At 33.2% G+C, this 24,399-nt stretch overlaps 1 protein-coding gene across 4 annotated transcripts; it reads right to left on the bottom strand.

Moving 5' to 3' along the window:
- Positions 1–442: 442 nt before the first annotated feature.
- Positions 443–14,343, bottom strand: LOC107845365 (plant cysteine oxidase 4). 4 transcript variants are annotated; one of them, XM_047398450.1, is made up of 7 exons: positions 14,149–14,343; positions 6,973–7,301; positions 2,501–2,646; positions 2,293–2,377; positions 2,141–2,203; positions 1,102–1,308; positions 443–849 (listed from the first exon to the last, which is right to left on the bottom strand). In XM_047398450.1, the coding sequence occupies exons 2-7, from the start codon at positions 7,070–7,072 to the stop codon at positions 731–733; spliced, it is 720 nt and encodes a 239-aa protein (XP_047254406.1). In that variant the 5' UTR covers positions 7,073–7,301; positions 14,149–14,343; the 3' UTR covers positions 443–730. The 4 variants fall into 4 exon arrangements, with proteins under 4 accessions (XP_047254406.1, XP_047254404.1, XP_047254403.1 ...); XM_047398448.1 differs by lacking the exon at positions 2,141–2,203 and adding an exon at positions 7,664–7,734 and having other exon boundaries at positions 2,230–2,377; positions 14,149–14,340; XM_047398447.1 differs by lacking the exon at positions 2,141–2,203 and having other exon boundaries at positions 2,230–2,377; positions 14,149–14,340.
- Between the last annotated feature and the right edge of the window lie 10,056 nt (positions 14,344–24,399).

Genomic DNA, 24,399 nt, shown 5'->3' with positions numbered 1-24,399 from the left:
ATTTTCTAAAAGTAATGATATCTTAGCTCATTGGTGTTCGATATCTTGAGACTTGACTAAATTTGGATTCACGCATCATTCGGATTTACATGTGGCAAGTTATATTTTTAAATTTTAGAAGCGGCCAGCAAGATTTTTTTCATTTTTTAAAGGTGGCCAACAAGATTTTTTTCAATTCTTAGAAGCTTAAATCCAACATATCTGGTTATACTGAGCATTAAAGTATTCCAATCGTTCCATCACAACCCATATTGATTGTTGCAATCATGATTTAGAGTCGTGAGTAGCAAGTGGCAAGTAACAATATTAGAGTTAACTTATGAGTTTGGAAAATGTACGCAAACCTTACCTCAACTACCTTTGTGGGTAGAGAGGCCGTTTCTAAAAAGAACACTTTCCGAACACCGGTGGGAAACCAAAAATAAGAATAAATTTCAGACAATTTGCTCGAAACCACTGATATAAGAACATCATCAGCCTTCCCTGTAACTTTTGACCAGATGCCTAATGTGTTCATTCATATAGTGACTATCAAGTTTAAAAGCACTAATTTAAGGTGAGATCTAAATTAATATTGATATGTACATCAGAAAATGACCTATTCTATATAAAACACCAGTCATTATTTCCCACATTGTCTAAGACATAACAAATTCACCTCAATAATGCCCAAATCAACTAATCACTGCATTTCAAAAGTAGATCGATAGAACCAAAAATGAACCATCCTCTAAGGTTTGATGGTACGACCTTTGTATTGACCTCGATGGATGACAAAGTCATCTGGAGGTTGAAACTCTTCCAACCAAGTCACCTCTGTGAACATCTCACCATCCACCTCGAGCTCACCTTAACGATGTAAAGTATTTAAAGTAAGATTTGTAGCACAGTTGAATGTTCATCAAAAAAAAAGGGCAGCCCGGTGCATTAAAGCTCCTGCTATGCGCAGGGTCCGGGGAAGGGCCTTGCATTTCTGCTAGAGGCAAGGTTGTTTCCAAGGCTTGAAACCATATGACAACAACTTTACCAGTTACTCCAAGGCTCCCCTTCGTATACAGTTGAATGTTCATATACATATAAAAGGCGGCACCAGAGTATTACCTGGTAGATCCACTCGAGGAGACCTTCGGAAATAAGTGCAGTGACGACCATCATCAGAAGAGTAGGGTGGAGAAAGGATATCGAAAATAGCACAAGGGGTTACAGCTTTGAAGCAATGAATATTGCCTCCAGTGGTCGGATACAGAGTAGTTGTCCCACATGGAGCTGTCATCTCACAATCTTTAAAAAGTTTAGCTGGTCTTGCACCTGAAAACATTTAACAGGTAATGAACATAGTAAATGCCAGTTCAACTGGAAAATCAAAATTTAGCAGTAAAATCATTTCACGACAAACATTGACCCCAATCAGAAAAATTGTCAGCGTCTACCTGGTAACAAAATCATAATTCGAAAGATCTAGATTCCAGTATAAACTGAACACGGTTATATTGTCTCTCTGTGCAGGACAAGATATTAATGGTCATCATTAGTCCAGTTAATGATCTTTCTATTAGCAATTTAGTTTACATGAAATGCAACCTTTGTGCAGAAGTACTGAAAGATTTCTGCAAGAACATGCGAACTGAACTCTTGCACCTTGCTAGTCTACTGAACTTAACAGTGATCATTTCTGAAATGGTATACGTATTCTACACAGGATGTGGATTAAACTCTCGACTACAACATCAACTCAACTTACCAAGGTACCATTACAAATCCTGAAACCTAGTTTCAGTCAGCAAAACCTTTAGTTATCAAATTCTTAACATAAAGCATCGGAAAGCCAAAACAAAACCAGCAAAAAAAACGAGTGCATATTTTTGAGTAATCTTAATCACACTGAAATAAAATAACAGAGGAAACATCAATCAAATAACATCAAATCCAAGAGATAGAGGAAATGCCTTCTAACTAAAATAAAATTCCATAGAAAAAATCAAGCACTGATGTCGCCTCGAATTAATTGGAGATCAAAACATGACATGAGACAACCCCAGGTTCTGTAATAAAATGAAGTTTCAAGAAAGAACATATTATATGTCAATTGAGAGGATACTAGACATCTTTTACAAAAACATCCACTTCAAATAATACACACCTTCGGGTGGACCTGAAGGCCCTGGACTATCGATCCAATCATAGGCTTTCACATGTAAGGAACCATATATAAGCTTTAATAATACACACCTTCGGGTGGACCTGAAGGCCCTGGACTATCGATCCAATCATAGGCTTTCACATGTAAGGAACCATATATAAGCTTACTTAAAACTGTCATCCCAGGATGGTTATGTAAAGGAATGATTGAAGAAGGTGGCATGCAGAATATTCCCATCTGCAAGAACATTCAACAGGCTAACGGAGTTCAATTATACAATTTTCATATCTCTCCTTATAGAGGAACATCATTATTTTTAATGGAAAAAAATAAAAAAGCTGACAGTTCTGCAACACTTACAGTGAAGCTTTCACATTCATGCAAGTGCAGGTATTTGATTGGCAGGATTGGTCGTAAACCCCCGTTACGCTCAGGCATAGTGCCTTTCCAACTCCTGACAAGTTGTGCCTCCTGCTCAAGACCTACATCAGACGGCTTGATTTTTTCTGAAACAAAATGAACAGCCGACACACCAATTGCATGAGAATTTCGAGAGTAGAACAATAAAAGTCTGGGGTATCAGGCAAAGGATTCAATAAATAACTGACACTCCACATCATGGTTACAATACATAGTATTTATATACATGAGAACTTAGAAACTAAAGAAGAAGATCCCCAAAAAATTTATTTAAATCTGTGAATTTGCGATTTTATGCACAATCTAACAAAACCAGACCCCACTTGGTGGGAATGTACTGGGTATGTTGTTATTGTTTATGCACCATCTAACAAAAGAATGACAAACATGAAAACCCTTCAGACTTTCAGGAAGAACGGGTTCTTCATAACAAAGGCTACAAGTTAAAATCAATCAACTTTGGCCCTATTTCAAAAACCAAACTCAAACAACTCCAACAACTTGAATACCAAATTGACTTGGCTCAATTGGTTCAGGTTGTAGATGGGAGAAAGAGTGCACGCACTTTCCAAATTTAGCACCCTAACCGAAAGGAAATGTTTTATACAGAATCATGAACCCCAATCCCTTTATTTCCTAACCTTGCGTTCCGACTATCCTATTTTCCTTACATAACTAATAAGTCCAGCAAAATTCATTGTTCCTTCAGGGAGTCCATCACCCTCCAAGTAGCATCTCACATGGAGAACTGAGATTTCACTTATTTCCATAGACTTCTATTCCTCATTCAGTCCACGAACCTGCTCCTCTGCACTTCACCCCTGTAACGAACAAGGTAAATCCTTAATACCTATTGTTAGATTAAATAGTACCAACCTTATCCTTTCATCTCTACCTGCTTAGCACCAATCTAAACCCCTACCGAACCCAATCACAACCATAGGAAAAGCAAATTAACTCCTATACCTTCCAAGAAATAGGAGCTGCATGGCATGAACGTCAAGCTTGCTAAACTAGTAACTTCATGATAATTAAGAATGGAATACATTTATAGACTAATTTAAGTTCCAAAATTGTTTTTCTTTTCTTTATTTTTTATAACCAAGAAATTCCCAATGGCCATTGGCACACTGCTCAATACTCGGTGGATAATGGTCCTGCCCCTCTACCCTTTTCCATTTAGATACCAGGTTTTTGTTTGTGGTAGGATTGAAACTGGTGATGTGACTCTGAGTCTATCCCACACATCATAATTAGTTTTCCTCTGTTGCACAAAGGAGCGATTAAACAGGACAGCTGGACTCTATGAAATGAATCACCAATTTAATCTGCAAGGAGTGCACACTCTACATACTTTTGAAGTAGAGTATGCTATAACATTTGCGCTTCAGTCACTAAACAATTATGTCTTGATTTTCCTAACTCATGTGTGCTATAACATTCTGTTGGTTGGTTCTTTGCAGTAAGAGACTGTTCCCATCGCAGAAAGCTTAAAAGGATGTTTTCCACTAGACATTGTTGCTAGGCAGGATATCTAATAAACAATATGATACTAGTCACTCCAACACATAGCAAGGATTCACACACGTATAAATATAATCATTCTCCACTAATGGTTTGCCAATCATCATCTTTATCAATCCTCAAGAGTTTTTTACAATAATCAATTATGCAGCCAATTTATGTCTTGTTATTTGTGTTGTCTTCTCTTGCCTTACAATCTAGTAAGTCTTCACTTCTTATGTTAGTAAAAAAAATATGTTATTTAAGAGCATATTTAAATTTATATCCTTTGATTACGTTTAGTGTCATAATCTTATCAAAAATAAACAGAAACTATGATTCAATTATAGGATCTGGACATGACAGATTGCTTTTCAATGGAACCTACATTGACAGCTTGCTGTCACTCATTGTATCACAATGAACATGGAGCTATGCATTAGGGTGGCTGTTGCAGTCGCTGCCTACAGAATTGTTCTATTCTGTCATGAAGCTAAAAAACACTAGGGGTACAAGTTCGTTAGATTTTGTGGTGTTCAAAACCATTTCAAGGAGTCTCTTTAGGTTTGGAATTCCAGTTCCTTTCACATCAAATTACTTTTAGAGGAGACAAATTTTAGTTCTCTCAGAGTTGACTATTTTTACACAATTCAAGTTTACAAGTCCGAGATATTTCCATTGTTTGTCGAGGATCTTCGCAACGAGGAAAGATTTTTTGATAACTTAAGATAATGGTATTACCAATTGCAGGAAACTCCATAAACAAGCCATCTACCAGAAGAAACCAACGTCAAAATATGGTTCTTGTAACTGGGCCTAATTCAACCCCAAAAGCTAGCTCATGAGGGGGGATAGCCCAAGTCTATATAAACAAACCACCAGTGTGGGACTCTTACCCACTCTAACAGTTCTCAACAAAAGAGACCCAATTGGACCTCGTAAGCACACCAAAAAAGAATCTAGAAACAAAACAACACTTTGCATTTTTACAAAATCTTATTCCATCCCTTCAAATGTCTTCCTATTATGCTCTTTCCAAATGAACCACGTGATTGCTAACTGGGCAACTCTCCATGCCCTTGAGATTCTCTTCCCTCCTATGAGTCCAACTTTGAATCGCCTCCTTCACTGTGTCTGCAACACCCATTGCATCCCCAAAAAACTTGAGGTCACCTTCTATAACGGACTAGCCACCTTGTAGTGCAATAGGAGATAATCTACATTTTCACCTGCACTCTTACACATAAGGGACCAACTAACATAAGTGATACTCCTCTTCCTCAGATTTTCCGTTGTTAAAATTGCATCTCTTGCCGCCAAACAAACAAAGAAACACACCTTCCTCGGTGCTCTAAGGATCCAAATGGAGTCATGGTGGAAAGCACATTCCTGTCTCCAAACAGCTTGAGGTCCATTTGAATCCAAACAGCTAACTGGAACTGAGAAAGTGATTTGCAGAAAACTGTAGAGACTAGGAAGCCTCGTAGAGATGCAACATTATCCCTATATCTGATGCCTAATGAGTTCAGAGGGAGAAACCTTCACCTATTTTAATTAATTATTCTCTCTTTAAAAAATTGACTGCAATTCAGTGTTTAACGACCTACTTGGTTCAATAATATTTATAAGCCCCAACTCCATTCCAGAATAATTATAAACTTAGAGAATGAATTTCAGAAGGACCTACTCTCATAGTTTGACATATTTCGGCGCCAAAATAGCCCTTACTTTCTTTACTCTAAAGCATCACCCACCCAGTCCACACCAAAATCCTTTTCAACCCAAGTAATTTCCCATTTCAGACACAGATCTCCACAGAAAAAACAGAAAAAAAGAAACACTTGAAGATGCCCGTGCAAATTCGTAAAAGAATAAAACCTTCATTTAATCTCCACGGTTTCCTAATTAATTTGTAAAAGAATCAAACTTCCATAAAGTCTCCAAACTTTCCTAATCAACAACTAGAAAGTAGGAATGACACTGAAGTAATCATGGGCTAAATTAAATGCAATGCTTAAGGTTTAAAACTGGAAGGCTATAAGTGATCATGAAAGATATTTCCATGAACATGCTATATGCTGGTAGCAGAAAGCTCAAGTACAAAAACTAGTCTGAATACTGATTTGATCCAAAAAAATAATGTTAGTTTGCTGGACATGAAACACATACAGATAAGCCCATTAATAATGCAGATGATACAACATATCCGACTCGTTTGCTACACATGCAAGGCTGCACTCATCTTCAGTTTGCATGGTACAACCAGCATAATCTTTTCATTTTTTAGGCAGATTTTGTTAAGAGGAAACTAATTTTTTACAAGTGTATTACGCCCTGAGCAGTGAGCAAAACAGGAAAGTATTTGTCCTTTTAGCTGATGATACATTTCACCATTTACCCCAGGCTGCAGACAGTAGTTAAGACCTCATACTATTAATGTGATACTACCGACAAATCTGCATTTATCAACTTGAACAAGACTGACAGGAAATTATAGTGTCAAGTCTCTTCCTTTTTATAATCAAATTTATAGTACCTAATCTCAAAATAGCGTAAGTTATGTTCACGCAATCCACTTAGTGCAGAAGCAAGAGATTCTACTTTAATACAGAATGATATGCATAACTGTTCTCCAACTTCTAAACAAAAGATAAGGAACAACCAAGATCCAAAAAGTGCTCAGCTTTTCTACTTTTATACACTGTCTTGATGTCAACGCAACACATTTCCAAATCAAAAGTTGTACTACAAAACCCTGAAACCGCCTTCACCAGCATGGAGAAATAAATAGAGTAAACAGAACAAAAAACTAATGAATCAACTAATAACGTGTTTTATTGAAATCTATACATGTGGCCAATAATCAAGTAAAATTAAAAAGGAGATTGAAAAGTTGTTATGATACCTACCTAAGAGGGAACGGACTTTCTCAAGAGCATCTTCTGATATGGGTCCATTAGTAGAAAGTGATGCTTTACAGGCATTATAAAGCTTTTGTACAGCTGGCATGTTTATCAAACCGACCACCTTTACCCGAACCACCTATGCAAATGAACTTGTCTTGTAGCTAACAGCTTGAAGCTAACCCAAAAATTCCTGTCTGAAGGGTCCTCTATTTCTCAGAAGACCCTTCAAGTACAAATCAGGCACAAGCTGGACTTATAATGCAAATAAAAGTGATGATCTTATATCCACGTGGTGCTTAATGGATCCCGCTTTCTATTACCATTGCCACCTACTGAACAGACAAAAACCGACCGTTACAACTCCGTGTTGCAGAAAACGACATAAAATTAGCTCTGTAACTTAAATTTGACTATCCAAAGAGAGACTATTTAATATTAAACAAAATTCCCAAAATAGATCTTGAAGCTCAATTAAAAGCAAATTAGTTTTGACATATGAGGTTTATCTACCCAATATTCCATTTTCCAAAAAAAGCACATCCATAGAAGATTGAATTTTCATCTAACAATCCACTTATCACTAGTAATCCATAGTTATAAATGGATCAAAATTATAGACACTGACACTGTTAAAATTATTTACACCACTACGTGATTTCTTCCCATCTAACTAAGATTTGGTGGGCAGACTTACCCAATACATGTGTTGGCAAGAGGTTGCAGGCACACAAAAGAATACTGGAGGTGCGTGTGGCTGGACAACACCTTCAGAAACAAAAATTAAAAAATATTTACACTATCAATGTAGTTTATCCTATAGCAGGTCATTTACATTATTTTTCAGATTCCCAATAATACTTACTAGTAACTATAGACACTGAGCACTAATTAGCTTTAACTACCCTATCTCTTTACACCGACAAAAATAAACCCTCAGCAAATTATCAAACAATTGAAACTCAAAAGAAAAAAAGGAAATTCAATAAGTTTAGGAACTTGAGGAATAAGAGGAAGAATATCCCAAGCAGATCAATGTGTAAGCTGATGCAAAAAAACTCAATGAAAAGAAAAAAACAATATTGCCATTCGCTGATCAAACGTATCGGAAACGGAAAGAGCATATTTTAATTTAATTTCAAGTTGCAAAACTGCAAAAAAATCACAAATAAACAGGAAAACACATGACCTTACACACAATCAACTACACCTCATTCCAGAAGATTGATCTTAAGATTATAATTAAAATAGCCAATAAAACCTACCACAAAACACATCTGTGGAGTTCATACACACACAAAAATCACAAATTAACAGGAAAAACACAAATTCAACCTTACGCACAATCAACTACACCTCATTTCAGAAAATTGATCTTAGACAAAATTTAATATGGCCGTTAAACCTACCACCAAAACACATACCTGAGAGGTTCATAAAGCACACAAAATCACAAACAAACAGGAAAAACACATATCTGTGGAGTTCATACAAATACAAAAACACATATCTGCAAGCACAAAAATCACTATTTAACAGGAAAAACACATGAAATTCAAACTTATACACAATCAACAACACATCATTTAAAAAAAATGATCTAAGACAACAATTAATGTGGCCGTTAACCTACCATAAAAACACATATCATTGGAGTTCACACACACCCAAGAACCATACATAATTATAGACATGGGGAAAAAAAATGAAGTTCCGGCGAGGATTGCGAAGGGAACAAAAGCGGAGAAAATCATACCTTTGGCAATGGAATATAGAGAGATCGCCCGGAGGAAAGAGGAGAGGAGGGGGAGAGAGAGTATGTGTGTGTGTGTGAGAAGATCGTTTTATAAGCACATTTTGAGGTATTAGTGGGAGATTTGAGTTTCCTTTCTTTTCCTTGTCCTATTTGACCACCTCCTGGATATTATCGCCCTATGTTTCTGCTCTCAAGTCATATGAAATACAACATGGAAAATGTCCATATTTGCTATTTAAAATTATGCAAATGATTTATTTATGTATTCCGTTAATAGTTTGGTTCAAATCATTTTTAAACTTTTCAATCGGATTTGTATTTTCACGATCTGTAGTTGACCGTCAAGATTGCGTAATTAACACTTGGGATTAGGGGTCAAAATTTCTTATGCGCAGACATAAGAATCTATTCTACGAAGCCTTACCTTGCATTTCTGTCAGATGTTGTTTCCACGGCTTGAACCTTGGCAGCAAAACTTTACCGTAACTCCAAGGCTCCCCCCTTTGGAAAGGATGGTGTGTATGCAAATTATATTTTATTTTTGTTTTGTGGAGGTAAAGATGTTGCTTCCGATAGACCGTTGGCTCAAATAAAGAAAAGGAAAGCAATTTTGAACATAGAAAATAAGAAAGTGAAAAATCTATATAACAAATAATAAGGAAAGTACTACATACCATGTTGAGAGAGAAAAAATGATAATGGTGACTAAATTTTTTAAATTGATTGAAGAAAAATAATTGAAGGTTGATTAGCATAAAACAATTGTTAGATGACTTATAGTTGATGTGTGTTGAATATTGACAAAGCATGTGAAAAGAGGCTGTGGACAACCAACTTATGCTTATCTGGCAGGCATAAACGGTCGGAGAATGAGTCTAGCGGTTGACAACCAACTTTTATCTATAGGCGTTTTCAATGATGAGATAATATTTAGGTGGGAAGTGATCTCATACTAAAAGAAACTATTCATTTTTCATCAAAAGAAGAAAGTCTATATACTTCTAAAATTGTGGTCAATCTCATTATATATATAGTTGTCACCATTTACTTATCCAAAAATACCCTTGAACTCTGCGGAATAATTTATCTATACCTCCATTAGCTTGAATAGCTTGAACATGAATAATTTCATTGGGTATTTGTTTTACACATGGCGAGTTCTAATACTAATAAATTGGATTAGAAGTACAAGAAACAATAGATAATAACAAAACAACAGATAGGATAGAAACAAGACTACTACAAAATAATAGTACAATCGATCTACCAAAAATAACAGGTTTCACCAAAGCTTCAAGAACAAGAAACTACAAGCTTAGCACTACAACTACTACAAGAACACAAAGCACTCCTACCTACTAGGACAGACAGACTCCCTCTACTAACATTTTATTCTAATACGCGTCCTCCACATCTTTCTACTAGGGTCATACCCTTGTTAAGCTATCGCTGTGCCATATCATGTCTAAAACTACAACCAATATGGTCGTTAAACCTTAACACAATCAATTACACCTTATTTCAGAAGATTGATCTCACCTACACAAATACACACATCTGCGGAGCTCATGCACACACAAAAATCACAAATAAACAGGAAAAACACATATCTGCAGAGTTCATACACACACAAGAACACATATCTGCGGAGCACAAATTCACTAATTAACAATCAACCACACCTCATTTCAGAATATTGATCTAAAACTACAACTAAAATCACTGTATACCTACCACAAAAAACACATATCAGCAAAATTCATACACACAAAAATCACGAACTAACAGGAAAAAACATAAAAATGGAAACAGCATACTTTTTATTTAGTTTCAAGGTTCTAAGAAACTGCAAAAAATCACTAATTAACAGGAAAAACACAAATTCAACCTCATACATAATCAACTACACCTCATTTCAGAAAATTGATCCAAAACTACAACTACAACTAATATCACTGAATACCTACCACAAAAAACACATACCTGCGAAATTCATACACACACAAAAATCACGAATTAACCAAAAAAATACAAAAATGGAAAGAGCATACTTCTATTTAGTTTCAAGTATCTAAAAAACTGCAAAAAATCACTATTTAACAAGAAAAACACATGAATTTAACCTTATACACAATCAACTGCACCTCATTTCAAAAAATTGATCCACACCTACAACTAAAATTGATCTTCTAACCATGTCACCAAATCTAAATCAACCAATATTACTTCCCAAATGATTTTATTTTAATGGGTCCAATTTTTTATCTTGATTTTAAGTAATATTGGTTGATTTATTTAGTGACATGGACTTCTAATAAGAAATCATGTGGTAAAAATTATTTTGCAAAACTACCGTTACAAAATAATGGCACGGATGAACCTTTCTATAATGGTAATCACATAAATGAGCCAAACTTTTAAAGGTGGTCGCATAAATGAGCCAAACTTATAACGGATGGCATAGATAAACCATTTCAAATAGTTTGATGTCATATTTAAGCCTTTTCCCTTATTTATTTAGCTTCAAGTCAGTAATTAAAAGGAAAAACACATGAATTCAACCTCACACACAATCAACTACACCTCATCTCAAAAAATTGATCTAAAACTACAATTAATATCACCTTTAACCTTCCACACACATATTATCAGAGTTCATAACAAAAATGGTAAGACCATATTTTATTTAGTTTCAAGTCACTAATTAACAGGAAAAATACATGAATTTAATCTTAAACACAATCAAGTATGCCTCAGAAAATTGATCCAAAACCAAAACTAATATCACTGTATACCTACCACAAAAAACACATATCTGTGAAATTCATACACACACAAAAATTACTAATTAACTGGAAAAACACAAAAATGGAAAGAGCATACTTCTATTCAGTTTCAAGTTTATAAAAAACTGCAAAAAAATCACTAATTAACCTGAAAACACACAAACATGGAAAAAGCATACTTCTATTTAGTTTCAAGTTTCTAAAAAATTCAAGAAAGTCACTAAGTAACAGAGAAACACATGAATTTAACCTTAAACACAATCAACTACACCACATTTAAAAAAAAAAATGATCTAAAACTACAATTAATATCACCTTTAAACTACCACACACACATTATTATTATTCATATATACAAAAATTTCGACGAAATTCCAGCAACAAAAACAGAGAAAATCATACTTCATACACAATCAACTACACCTCATTCAGAAAATTAATATCACCACATATTATCAGAGTTCATATACACAAAAATTATGCATATTACGGTGAAGTTCTGGCAATAAAAATAGAGAAATTCATACCTTATACACAATCAACTACACCTCATTTCAGAAAATTGATCTAAAACTACAACTAATATCACCTTTAACCTATCACGCACATATTATCAAAGTTCATATACACAAAAATTATACATATTCCGGCGAAATTCCACAACAAAAACAGAGAAAATCATACCTTATACACAATCAACTACGCCTCATTTCAGAAAATTGATCTAAAACTACAACTAATATCACCTTTAACCTACCACACACATATTATCAGCATTCATATACACAAAAATGGAAGGAGCACATTTTTATTCAGTTTCAAGTCACTAATTACCAGGAAAAACACAAATTCAACCTTGAGTAAGTTCTTAAAAAACTGCAAAAAAAGTCACTAATTAACAGGAAAACCACATAAATTCAACCTCATACACAATCAACTACACCTCATTTCAGGAAATTGATCTAAAACTACAATTAATATCACCTTTTAACCTACCACACATATATTAGCAGAGTTCATATACACAAAAATGGAAAGAGCATACTTTTATTTAGTTCCAAGTTTCTAAAAAAATGCAAAAAAAAATAAAAAAATCACTAATTATCAGGAAAACCACATAAATTCAACCTCATACACAATCAACTACACCTTATTTCAGAAAATTGATCTAAAACTACAACCAACATCCCTGTATACCTACCACACATATTATCAGAGTTCATATACACAAAAATCATACCTTAAACACAATCAACTACACCTCATTTCAGAAAATTGATCTAAAACTACAACTAATATCACTGCATACCTACCACCAAAATCATGAATTAACTGGAAAAACACAAAAATGGAAAGAGCATACTTTTATTTAGTTTCAAGTTTCTAAGAAATTGCAAAAAAAATCACTAATTAACTGGAAAAACGCATAAATTTAGTTTCACGTTTCTAAAAAAGAACAGCAATATGTCACAAAAAAACAGGAAAAACACATGAATTTAACCTTAAACACAATTAATTACACCTCATTTCAAAATATTGATCTAAAACAACAACTAATATCACCTTTAACCTACCACACACATACTATTATTATTCATATACACAAAAATTTCGGCAACAAAAAACGGGGAAAATCATACCTTATACACAATCAACTACACCTCATTTCAAAAAATTGATCTAAAATTACAACTAATATTACTGTACACCTACCATAAAAAACACATATCTGCAAAATTCATATACACACAAAAATCACAAGTTAACCTGAAAAACACTATTAGTCTCAAGTTCCTAAAAACTGTAAAAAAAAAAATCACTAATTAACAGGAAAAACACATAAATTTAGTTTCACTTCTCTAAGAAAAAAAAAAACTGCAATGTCACAAAAAAAAGAAAAAAACATGAATTTAACCTTAAACACAATTAATTACACCTCATTTCAAAATATTGATCTAAAACTACAACTATCGGAAATAGCCTTTCTACTTTCTACTTCTTCGAAGGTAGTGGAGGTAATGGTATGGACTGCGTACATTTTACCCTCCACAGACCCCACTATGTGGGAATACACTGGGTTTATTGTTGTTGTTGTTGATCTAAAACTACAACTAATATTACCTTTAACCTACCACACACATTATTATTATTCATATACACAAAAATTCCGGCGAAATTCCAGCAACAAAAAGGGGGAAAATCATACCTTAAACACAATCAACTACACCTCATTTCAAAAAATTGATCTACAATAACAACTAATATCACTGTATACCTACCATAAAACACATATCTGCAAAATTCATACACACACAAAAATCACAAGTTAACCGGAAAAACACAATTAGTTTCAAGTTCCTAAAAACTGCAAAAAATCACTAATTAACAGGAAAAACACATAAATTTAGTTTCAAGTTTCTTAAAAAGAACTGCAATATGTCACCAAAAAAAAGGAAAAACACATAAATTTAACCTTAAACACAATTAATTACACCTCATTTCAAAAAATTGATCTAAAACTACAATAATTACACCTTTAACTTACCACACACATATTATCAGAGTACATATACACAAAAAATTATACATATTTATACATATTCGGCGAAGTTCCGGCAACAAAATCTGAGAAAATCATACCTTCGACAGAGAAATTCAGAGAGATCGCCCGGCGAGATGGAAAGAGGAGAAAGTGAAAGAGAAAGAATTCGTGGGAGTGAAGATTGTTTTATCTGCGAATTTTGGGGGTATTATTTTGGAGTTTTTTTAAAGTTTTTGACTACCTGGAAATTATTGCCCTAAGTTTCTGTTCTTAAATCATATGGGAAATAACAAAATGTTCATATTTGCTCTTTTTTCCCCCCTTTGATAACCATGATGTGCCTTGACATCATCGTGTGGAGAACGCGGATTAGGAAGTGAGAGTATATCGGTAATAATAAGGGGGTGTTCTTAATTTGGGTCTGAAGTTTTTTGTTTGTGGTGTTGAGTGATGGTTATGATTTAAGATAGATAGTTTTTAGTATTATCTTGTGGCTGTAGTATTATTTTACAGACTGTACTAGTTTATATATATTTATGATTTCTGTTTGATATACTGTTATCGGTCCTAAGTCGGAGGTCTAGTTTATATGCATTTATGTTTGATATTTTGCTATCGATCCTAAGTCGGGGTTTATCGAAAAACTCTCTCTACTTCATTTGAGGTAGTTATATGGTCTGCGTACACTCTACCCTCCCCCCAGACTCTATTATGTGGGAATACGCCGGTATGTTGTTGTTGTTGTTGTTGTTGTTGTTGTTGCTGTTATAACCACGATGTCTGAGTCAGCTTGTGTGCACCTCAATTAATTTCACCTCGTTCATATTTTCTTCTTTTTTTCTTTGATAATCATAGTTTCCGAACTAGCTTGCACGCATGTCAACTCATTTCACGAAATACCTGTCACCTTCGACTAGCACAGATATAAGGTAACTCTGTCCACCAATACTTGCTACCTCGTCCATATTTGCTTCTTTTTTTTCTTTGATATCCATGGCACCGTGATGAGGACCAGCTTGCACGCACATCAACTAATTTTACGGGATACATGCCACCTTTGACTAGTAACACATACAAAGTAACTATGGCTGCCAAAGATAGAATAAATGGAAAGAAATCAACTAGTGTTTGTCTTTGTTGATAATTGAACCCGAGACCTCGTGGTGATCAGTTCAACTTTATAGAACCACTAGACCACATTCTTGGGTGCAAAATGTCCAAATTTATTGTTCAGACAGTAACAAATGATTTAGCTAAAGTTTGGACATATATTTTCAAATATTTTTGGCAAGTTGCTTTTTGGTAAAGATTTAGGTTAAATTTCATTATGTGTTTAGCCATAATATTTGGAAAATATATTTTACTTTTAAAGTTCACATAAATTGAAATTTGGCTTCAATAATATTTTCTAGTATTTAAGAATTTGAATTATTTGCTAAAAGTATTTGCCAAATAATGATAAATTGTATGACCAAATACTATTTACCAATTTTTTTTTTTTTCCAAAAACTACTTGAGAAATCCATGGTCAAACGAGTCCCTGTACATGTCTTCTTGTAGAGGGTTGGTTGGCAGGGGATAAGGAATAGTTAATTAAAAATACAGTTTGATACACTAAAATTGTCCTTATAGTGCGACAAATCTATTGTACCCAGATTTGTATTTTTTTGTCCGAGGCTGCTATCACACTATAAGGGAAAACTAATCTCAAAATTAATTTTAGGATGAGTTTAGCATATATTTGATTTTAGTAAAATCGTGAGATATCTTATCCTTCAGTTAGTCATGTCAAGATTATAGTATTATTTTATTTCATATTGGAGGTGAGATAACAATTCTTAAATAACTTGTTCCCTAATCAAACAAGCCCTAATAGTTTGGTTCAAACTAATTTTCATTTTTCTAATTGAATTTTATTTTTCACAATTTGTAGTTGACAATCAAGGGTATGTAATTAATATTTGGGACCAAGGGTTTAAAATTTTCTTCTCTTTAGGGCAGAAGTATGACACAGGGAGAATAGTATGTACGTAGATTTTACTGAAGATGTTAAAATTTACTTCTTTTTAAAATCTACTATATTGAAAATGTTATTTCTAATAAATTTTCGACTTAAAATAAATTTATAAAAAGAAAACAGTTATGAGCATAAAGCATATGGAAGGGTACATCCGTAACAAATAATAAGGGAAGTATTGCATACCATGTTGAAGGAAAAAATGATAATAATAAATAATTTGTTTTTATTGATAGGCGAGAAATAAATAAAGGTTGATTGACATAAACGGTTGTTAGGTGACTTATAGTTAATGTGTTTGATTATTGACGAAGCATGTGAAAAGAGGCGGTGGACAACCAACTTATGCTTATCTGGCAAGCGTAAACGATCGTGTGAATCAGTCTAGCAGTTGACAACCGACTTTTATCTATAGGAGCTTTCTACGATGAGATAATACTTAGGTAGAAAGTGATCTCGTATTACACGAAACTACACTCTCTTTTTTTCATAACAAAAGGGAAAGAAAATCCATATATTTTAAAAATTATGGTCAAACTCGTTATATTAATAGTTTTCACCACCTACTTATCCAAATATATCCTTGAACTTTGCAGAATGAGTTAATCACACCTCCGTTTACTTAAACATGAATAACTTCATCTGATATTTATTTGATACATGACAATTTTGGTACTAAATAATTGAATTATAAATTAATCAATCTCTAATCATTTTTCGTTCTTATTAAAAACAAATATAAAAAAAGAAATAATGTATGTTTTGTAAAAACAACGATTGATTCGAATTGAACTATTTATGGATGACATGAACATACTACATAGCATAATTAAGAGATATATTTGAATCTTTTTCCTTGTTCTTTTGATTTTCGTTCTCTTTTTATAATTGTGTTATTTCTAAGAGTGGCTGCAAAATCAATAATATTTTAGACAAAATCTTATTTTTAATGGTATCTTGGATGATCTTTTATATATTTTAAATCCTTGAGCGCATCAAATAATTTTCATTATATAAGTATTATATCTCTTAAAAAAGTATGTCAGTCTAGGGGTATAACTGAGCCCAAAATAAACGTTAAGGATAAAATGATCATTTTTAGACTTAAGGATTAACTCAGGGCTTATAAGTTATTCTAAATGCTTTAGCAACATTTTTAACCCTTTCCATACCTACATAGTATGAACTTAATATATTTTGATATGAAGTTAAACTTGGTAGTATCCAACTTCAGACTGGTATGTCTGAAGTTTGAAACTTTATACCTATAGTTTCAATTTTAGCCTCACAAATTTAATAGGCTGCTTTTTTTTTTTCGTACACACACCATGTTAATTTTATATTTGAACATGAAGTTAAACTTGATGATATTCAACGTTGAGCCTATATATCTAGAATTTAAAACTTTATATCTATCATTATCGTTTCAATTTTAGTCTCACAAGTTTGAATATAATTTGAAATGGCTAAATTTTAAAAACTTCGTAAAATTTGGCTATTCTTTAAATAAAGGTTCTAAACACGACTATTTATGCACTTTATCTTTTTTTTCGAGCTCACTAAAAGTCCACCGGAATCATAATTTTGACTTTTGGCTAAAAATTACATAAAACCTCAACTCAAGTATCACTTATTACACAAAATCTCAACCCTCAAAACATATTACAAAAATCCCACTTTTTTAATTTCTCTCTCTAAAAGTACATATACATTACTTTACTATTATCTATTTACAGATTTCACGCCTTGAAAGATGCCTACAATCAAGAAGCAACTTTCTATGAGTTATCAATTTTGAATTCTCAATCATATTTGATTCAATCTCTTCTTCAATGACTTTTTTTTTTCTTTTCAGAAACTCCATTAATAATATTCTTAAATTTAAGATTGAAAGTTAGAAAGATTTTTTTTTATACTTTATCAAATCAAGATTTTGACTGAATAAGTGTGTGTGTACACACACATACATACACATATTTTTAAAAGATATGTATGAAAAAAATTCACACAGAAGGAATATACATATATGAATTGTTGTGTGTATAAACTAAATTGTTGAAATATAGAATTTGTTATGTATATGTATTAAATTGTTGGGAAAAGAAATTGTTGTGTATATGAACTGAAAATTTCAGGATAAACAATATACAAAATACTTTGCTATGTATAAATTTACATATACGTAGAAAATACTTTCATCGTTAATTAGCAGCAATACAAAATGAACGTATGTATATGTCTACATATACATAGATTTATGAATAAATAGACATATATATTATAAGGAAGGTTAACTACTAATTTTTTTGTCGGAATTAACGTACGCTAATGAACACGTGGTAACAAACGTGAATGAATGACAAATTCATATAGAATACACATTAGCAACCACAAATCATATATACATAACTAAATATTATAATATACTTAAGTTTTATAGGCAATTATTTTGTGAGCTCAATTGTATGTTAACTTTCGATAATGAACATGTATTTTCATAACAATATTTTGTAGTTGGACAAATGCATAACAAATATGTATATAAATACATATTAACACCAGTATCAATAGTAAATTATGTAGACGGTACTATACTTTGGTTATACATTGAATACACTTATTAAAACAATAGTATGACCTAAATTCTATCACATGTTTTGACATCAAGACGGAAATAGCGCGAGGACAAGGAATCTTGTCTTTTTAAAACCTCCCACGGATGCACGATCCACTTTTGAGGTCGACGATGCATCTTTTTTCAAAATCATAAACTTAGTAGATATAGGTTGAAAAAGCCTTGACCTGAATAAAAAAAAATCAATTTTTTTTGGAACTAGATGCTTCCAACGTTCATTTACAATCCTCATTCTAACATCGGAGGACATAGCTGAAATAGACAATCATAATATGATTAGCAGTAATAACAATTTATATTTTTTTTCATTTTGGGTATTACAAATCGGTTATACAGAGAAAAGAATTCATATACGACATAAGATACAAAATATACATTACAACTCAATAAAATATATACGTTTCAGCCTGTTAATCAATTTGTGAATGCAAACAACACAATATCAAAATGTTCTTCTACACATATACAAAATACAGTGAATGTATATGTGAATAATAGACGGCATTTCTATGTATATAACATAAACTTGTTTCCCTGCAATTTATAAATTTAGGACATCAATTAATCCAATGCGAAAAAACAGACATTTCATGTGCTCACTATGAAAACAATCTTCGCAAAACGAAATTTAACGTCATTCTAATATTCACACAAATTTAAGTAAACAAATTTCATAATAGAACTAAAAATAATACCTCTTTTTGCCTGAAAAAAATTGTTTTCATTAAAAATAATACCTTCTTTTGTCTGAAAAAATTAACAAAATCAACCTAAAAAAAAAGTCATCGATCCCGCGACAACAATACCTAAAAGAATAGCAAAAAAAATACCTCTTTCTGTTTAGATTCTCCATTAACTAGAGTACCTCAAAAGAATAGCAATATTCATCATCTTGAATTTCAGTTATTTTTTTTCTTCAAAACGATCGACAAATAGGTGTTTGATTTATTTTTTCTTTATGTTTTTTCTTCTGATTTGTTTTCAACGTATTTGTATAATTAAAAATTTGAATTTCAATAATTGTTACATAATTTAAGGGATGCAGTAATCCACTTAATTAATTGGCTGCAAAAAATTGCGTCCTTTAAGGAAGGGAATCAGTTATTTCTATTTTTAACGGCAGTAACAAATTCACATATACACAGGATGCTATGTATATGTCGTCTATATTATGTATGTTAATCGGGAGAGAATAAAGTAATTAAAAAAATAGGAGAGAGTGTAATCTATCTATATCTAATAAGAAAGGCAAAAACTGTCATGTTTCAGCACCACAAAAATTATTATTAAATAAATAAAAATAATAAATAATTATTGTGAAATTAAGTGTTCAGTTGTAAAGAGAAAAATGTCATTTAAAACTTACCTGCATTTACAACCAATGTAAACCTCTCTTCTACTCATAGACAAAGCAAAACTCTCCATTGATTTTCCAAAAGGTGAATCTTTTTTCCACAAATTCGATGTCGTTCTCCAAAAATTCATTAGTTTTTTCAAAAAAAAAAAAAAATCAATTTTATGGTCCAATTTCATATATTTTTGTAGCAAAGCAGAATTGAATTTTGTGGGGAACAGAAATTGGGAAGAAATGGGCAATCTATTCATATGCCTGGCCAATTCGCCTTCTGTCAATTTAGTACTTCGGGTGAGGCACTGTCTATTACTGTGTATTTCATTTGGTTAAGTTTGATTTACATGAGTATAATTTTTCTTTTTGTATGTATAAATTTACAGATTGTATTATGAACAACTATTCTTTTTCTTCACTTGTCAGTTTTAGTAGTTCAAATGAAACTAAAATTTATCTATCCAATTAATGATTATGTGGGTTTTGTTCTGAAGCATCAAAGAGGCATAACTTTGCATACAAGATCTGCATCTTCTATTTGCTGAAGAAAGTTCGTCTAGACATCAGTATCTCTAGCAAACTCATGGACATTTTATTACTCTATTTATGTATCTAACTAATGATCATGTGACTTTTGTTATGAAGCATACAAGAGGCATAAACGTTGGATGTGTGGGATTACTAGGGGTGATAGAGTTTGAAATGAGTCTATCCGAGAAAAGGTTGGAGTGGCCTCTGTAGAGGACAAAATACAAAAAGTTCGATTGCGATGGTTCAGACACGTGATGAGGAAGGGCGTGGATGCATCGGTTCATAGGTATGAGAGATTAGCTTTGGATGGTTTCAGATGGGGTAGGTCGAAGAAGTACTGGAGAGAGGTGATTAAGCGGGACATGGAGCAGTTACAACTTACTGAGGACATGACCCTAGATAAAAAGATCTGGAGGACGCAAATTAGGATAGAAGGCTAGTGTCAGTTGGGGTCGTTAGGGGAGGGTATTACTTGGTGGGTGTATTATTCTTGTTATGCCATCTTGTTTCATACTTTATTATGAACTTATTGACTAGTCTTTGTGTACTATTCCTTGTGGGTGTCGTATGTATGTCATGTCATCTTGTTTCATGCTTTATTACAGATTGGATTATTTCTCCTTGTCTTGAGCCGGGGGTCTATCGGAAATAACCTTTCTACTTCTCCGAAAGTAGTGGTATGAACTGCGTACATCTTACCCTCCCCAGACCCCATTATATGGGATTACACTGGGTTGTTGTTGTTAGTAGTGGTGGTGGTATATTTTCCAACAGTTTCAACCAATTTTATCTGAGAAAGCCAATAACTTGATGTCTCCAACCTATCAAATCTGCATTTGTTGCATTTTTCAGCACTGTGAAAAGCTGTAATGCTACCAGAAAGCCGAGGCTTCACCACAACAGGCGATTTCACAGGAGTTTTAGGCTCAGCAGTAGCAACACCAACTCTATGTTTCTTGAAAACAAATACTTTCTTTCTTGGTTTTGATCTGTTAACATCTATAGTAGCTATCTTGGCGCTTTCGTTCGCTAGATTTTCTACAGAATCAGTTAAAGATTGAGTTTTTTTTTGGTGATTTGGATGGTTTTAGGACAACCCCAGATGATGATTTTGACAATATTTTTCCAGAAATTGTCTTTGTTGGAACAATTGTGCTACGAACTGTGCCAAAAACTGAGTTGACAACAGTTTTTGATAACTGAGTTGCTTCAGTTTGAATCAAAAATTAATTTGACAGGTTTTGTTTGTGTCTAAATCTATAAGCAACCACCTTGCTTTTTTTTTTTTTTCGTATCAATAAGAAATGTTTTCACATGATAGGAAATTTACATTACACTGCAGGGATTATGCTTAAAAGTCCTTATTCTCCTCACTCGGCAGCAGATGCTCATTTTCATAAGGGACGGATCAACAATCTATGTTACAATTCCATCAGAAGAGCTGTGTCACAATTTAAAAAAAAACAAAGGTTTCCACCAGAAGGGATGAATCTAATTTTTTTGAGATACGACAGGTATGCTACGAAGCACAGCAACAAGAGTTTAGAATCTACTCAATATTAATTGTATTGTCATAGGGATGCATTGCTTATTGAGGCAGACAATGTTTGGCATAATAAATGCTACAATAATTCATCTGTTCATTGCGTTGCTTGCATTGCGGTCATTGTTGTCGAATTTATTCGATTGATGCAACCATAATGATGTGTTGTTTATGACTAAAATCTAGAATATGAAAATGTTAAGCCTGAGCGACAATCTATCTGAGTAGCATTGAATTTAGGTGAAACTTTTTCCTTTTGTTCATTCTTCCTTTTTTGTTTGTTTGTCATTCTCATTGTTTGTCCTGATAGTGGCATATTATTAATTATTCTGTAATTGACGTACGTTTGCAGCTTCATTTCATATTTTAGAATACATAAGTCCTATGATCGAATTTAAGGACACTTAGCAAGGTTTCAAATCTTAAATGTCTTGATGCATGGTATAAAAATCATTTAGTGTTGGTCGTGATCGGACTGAAGCGTAATGATAAGCTGGAAATTACGCATCATAACTTTGTAAGCATTTCACACATATTATATAATTCATGAAACTTTAGTTATGTCTGATGCAAACGTTAGTTAGTGCAGATAACTAATAAAGATTTTCTTCAAGTTTGAAGCATATGTGGGCCAGAGCAAACTTGAACATTCAGGAATTTAATTGTGGAATATGTAGTCTTCCAGCCATATACTTTGTCTAATCTTTAGGAACAAGATCTGATCAGTTAACTTCTAGAAGAATTGAATTCGCCTTTTCTTTCGGTCGCATGAATTTGTCTAAACTGATATCACATGATTGTACTGCTTTGATTTCAGCTATTAGCCTCTGTCTAAGAACTTCAATAATAATCTACAAGTGTTCTTTCTTTTCCTATTAGTCCTATTTTTATTGATTAGTTGCAGAATTTAAATTCTTTTAATTCTTCCGATCGACGTTTAATGTATTTAATAGCAGATAATTATCTCTGTAATGCCGATCATAGTGCCACATGGGTGGTCATAAACCATAGTACAATGCAGCGTCTATTCTCTATAAGTCTTCACCGGGCAATGAAAACTATATACTTTAAGAACATGATGAAAACTACATTCTTTGTGTTTAAATTTTGTATACAGAACTCTCCCCCTGCAATAATGGGAATTCAATTGCCTCATGTAGCTCGAATGCTGATCAATCGACCTCTTATCTGAAATGGAGCGAATATCAGTACCTTTTTCCTCATCTAAGGTATTCGCTTTGTCAAATTAAGTTTAACCATTTTGGAGTTAGTCATTTATCCATGTTAATTGTGATTTACTTAATTCTCCTATAAGGCTAACCTATTAAGAAATATTACGTTTTCATTTTTGATTCTCAACTCAAACAAAATATAAAACAGATGTCCTGATTGTGAATACTCTTCAAAATTAATATACATGCTTGGAGTTTAAAGGTTTATGCATCAGTATAGTCATTACGTTAAGATAAGGCGGTGATAAGGAGGGTCTGTAAAATCCATTTAGCTTCCATGTTGTAAATTTTTTTTACTACATATAAAACAATTGTATCTTGCATTGTCTTGCTCATGATATTGGATTTTTCAAAATTTTTATGGAGTATCTTATCAGTTACTTAATTTTATTGATACTAAACGTTGTTGCTTCAAGCTAATCACCTCATACACCGAAAAGCTCAAGTGATGAATACTACCAATATGGGTCGTCTCCATACATACTGTCATGACCCAAACCGGGGCCCTGACCGTGACAAGCATTCCGAACCATGAAGGCCCGAAACACCCCTATCTATCTGGTAATCATGCACATAATTCATATGACAAAAAGAAATGCGAAAAATACACAATATTATGAAAACATGGTCACGAGTCTAATGAAATCAATAATGGGAAATAATGTCACACAACATCTATCGACATCTAAAATCGTCTGCGAAATCTCTACTACATGACTAAAATAAACAACTGTCTGAAAACTGGGACAAGGCCCCCAGTAGACCCAAAACTATTAAATGATAAATAAACTGCCAGACATCAGGACTTCCGAAATATAGAAGGCTCACCACTTGACTCTGCAAATCTGTCTGAAGAATCTACTGATTATCTGGACTCCTAGACTGTACCTCCGAACCTGGGAGGGAATGGGGTCAATACAAAGTACTGGTACGCAGAATTATCCAAAACAAAGTAGAGATTTTTATATAAACTAAATGAGAGCTGTTATAAAACATATTATTGCAAAATGATTTGGAAAATACATGGACATAGTATACTGATT

Source organism: Capsicum annuum, chromosome 10, assembly GCF_002878395.1.
Source record: "Capsicum annuum cultivar UCD-10X-F1 chromosome 10, UCD10Xv1.1, whole genome shotgun sequence".
NCBI classification, from domain to species: Eukaryota; Viridiplantae; Streptophyta; class Magnoliopsida; order Solanales; family Solanaceae; genus Capsicum; species Capsicum annuum.
The sequence above is the reverse complement of the archived record's forward strand: the minus strand, read 5'-3'. Positions and strand labels throughout refer to the sequence as shown.

Coding starts and splice junctions, on each gene's coding strand:
- LOC107845365 (XM_047398450.1), bottom strand. CDS start 7,072: ATGCCAGCTGTACAAAAGCTTTATAATGCCTGTAAAGCATCACTTTCT. Junction 2,647..6,972: donor GAAAGTCCGTTCCCTCTTAG/GTAGGTATCATA, acceptor ATTTTGTTTCAG/AAAAAATCAAGCCGTCTGAT. Junction 2,204..2,292: donor TTTAAGTAAGCTTATATATG/GTTCCTTACATG, acceptor AGCTTATATATG/GTTCCTTACATGTGAAAGCC.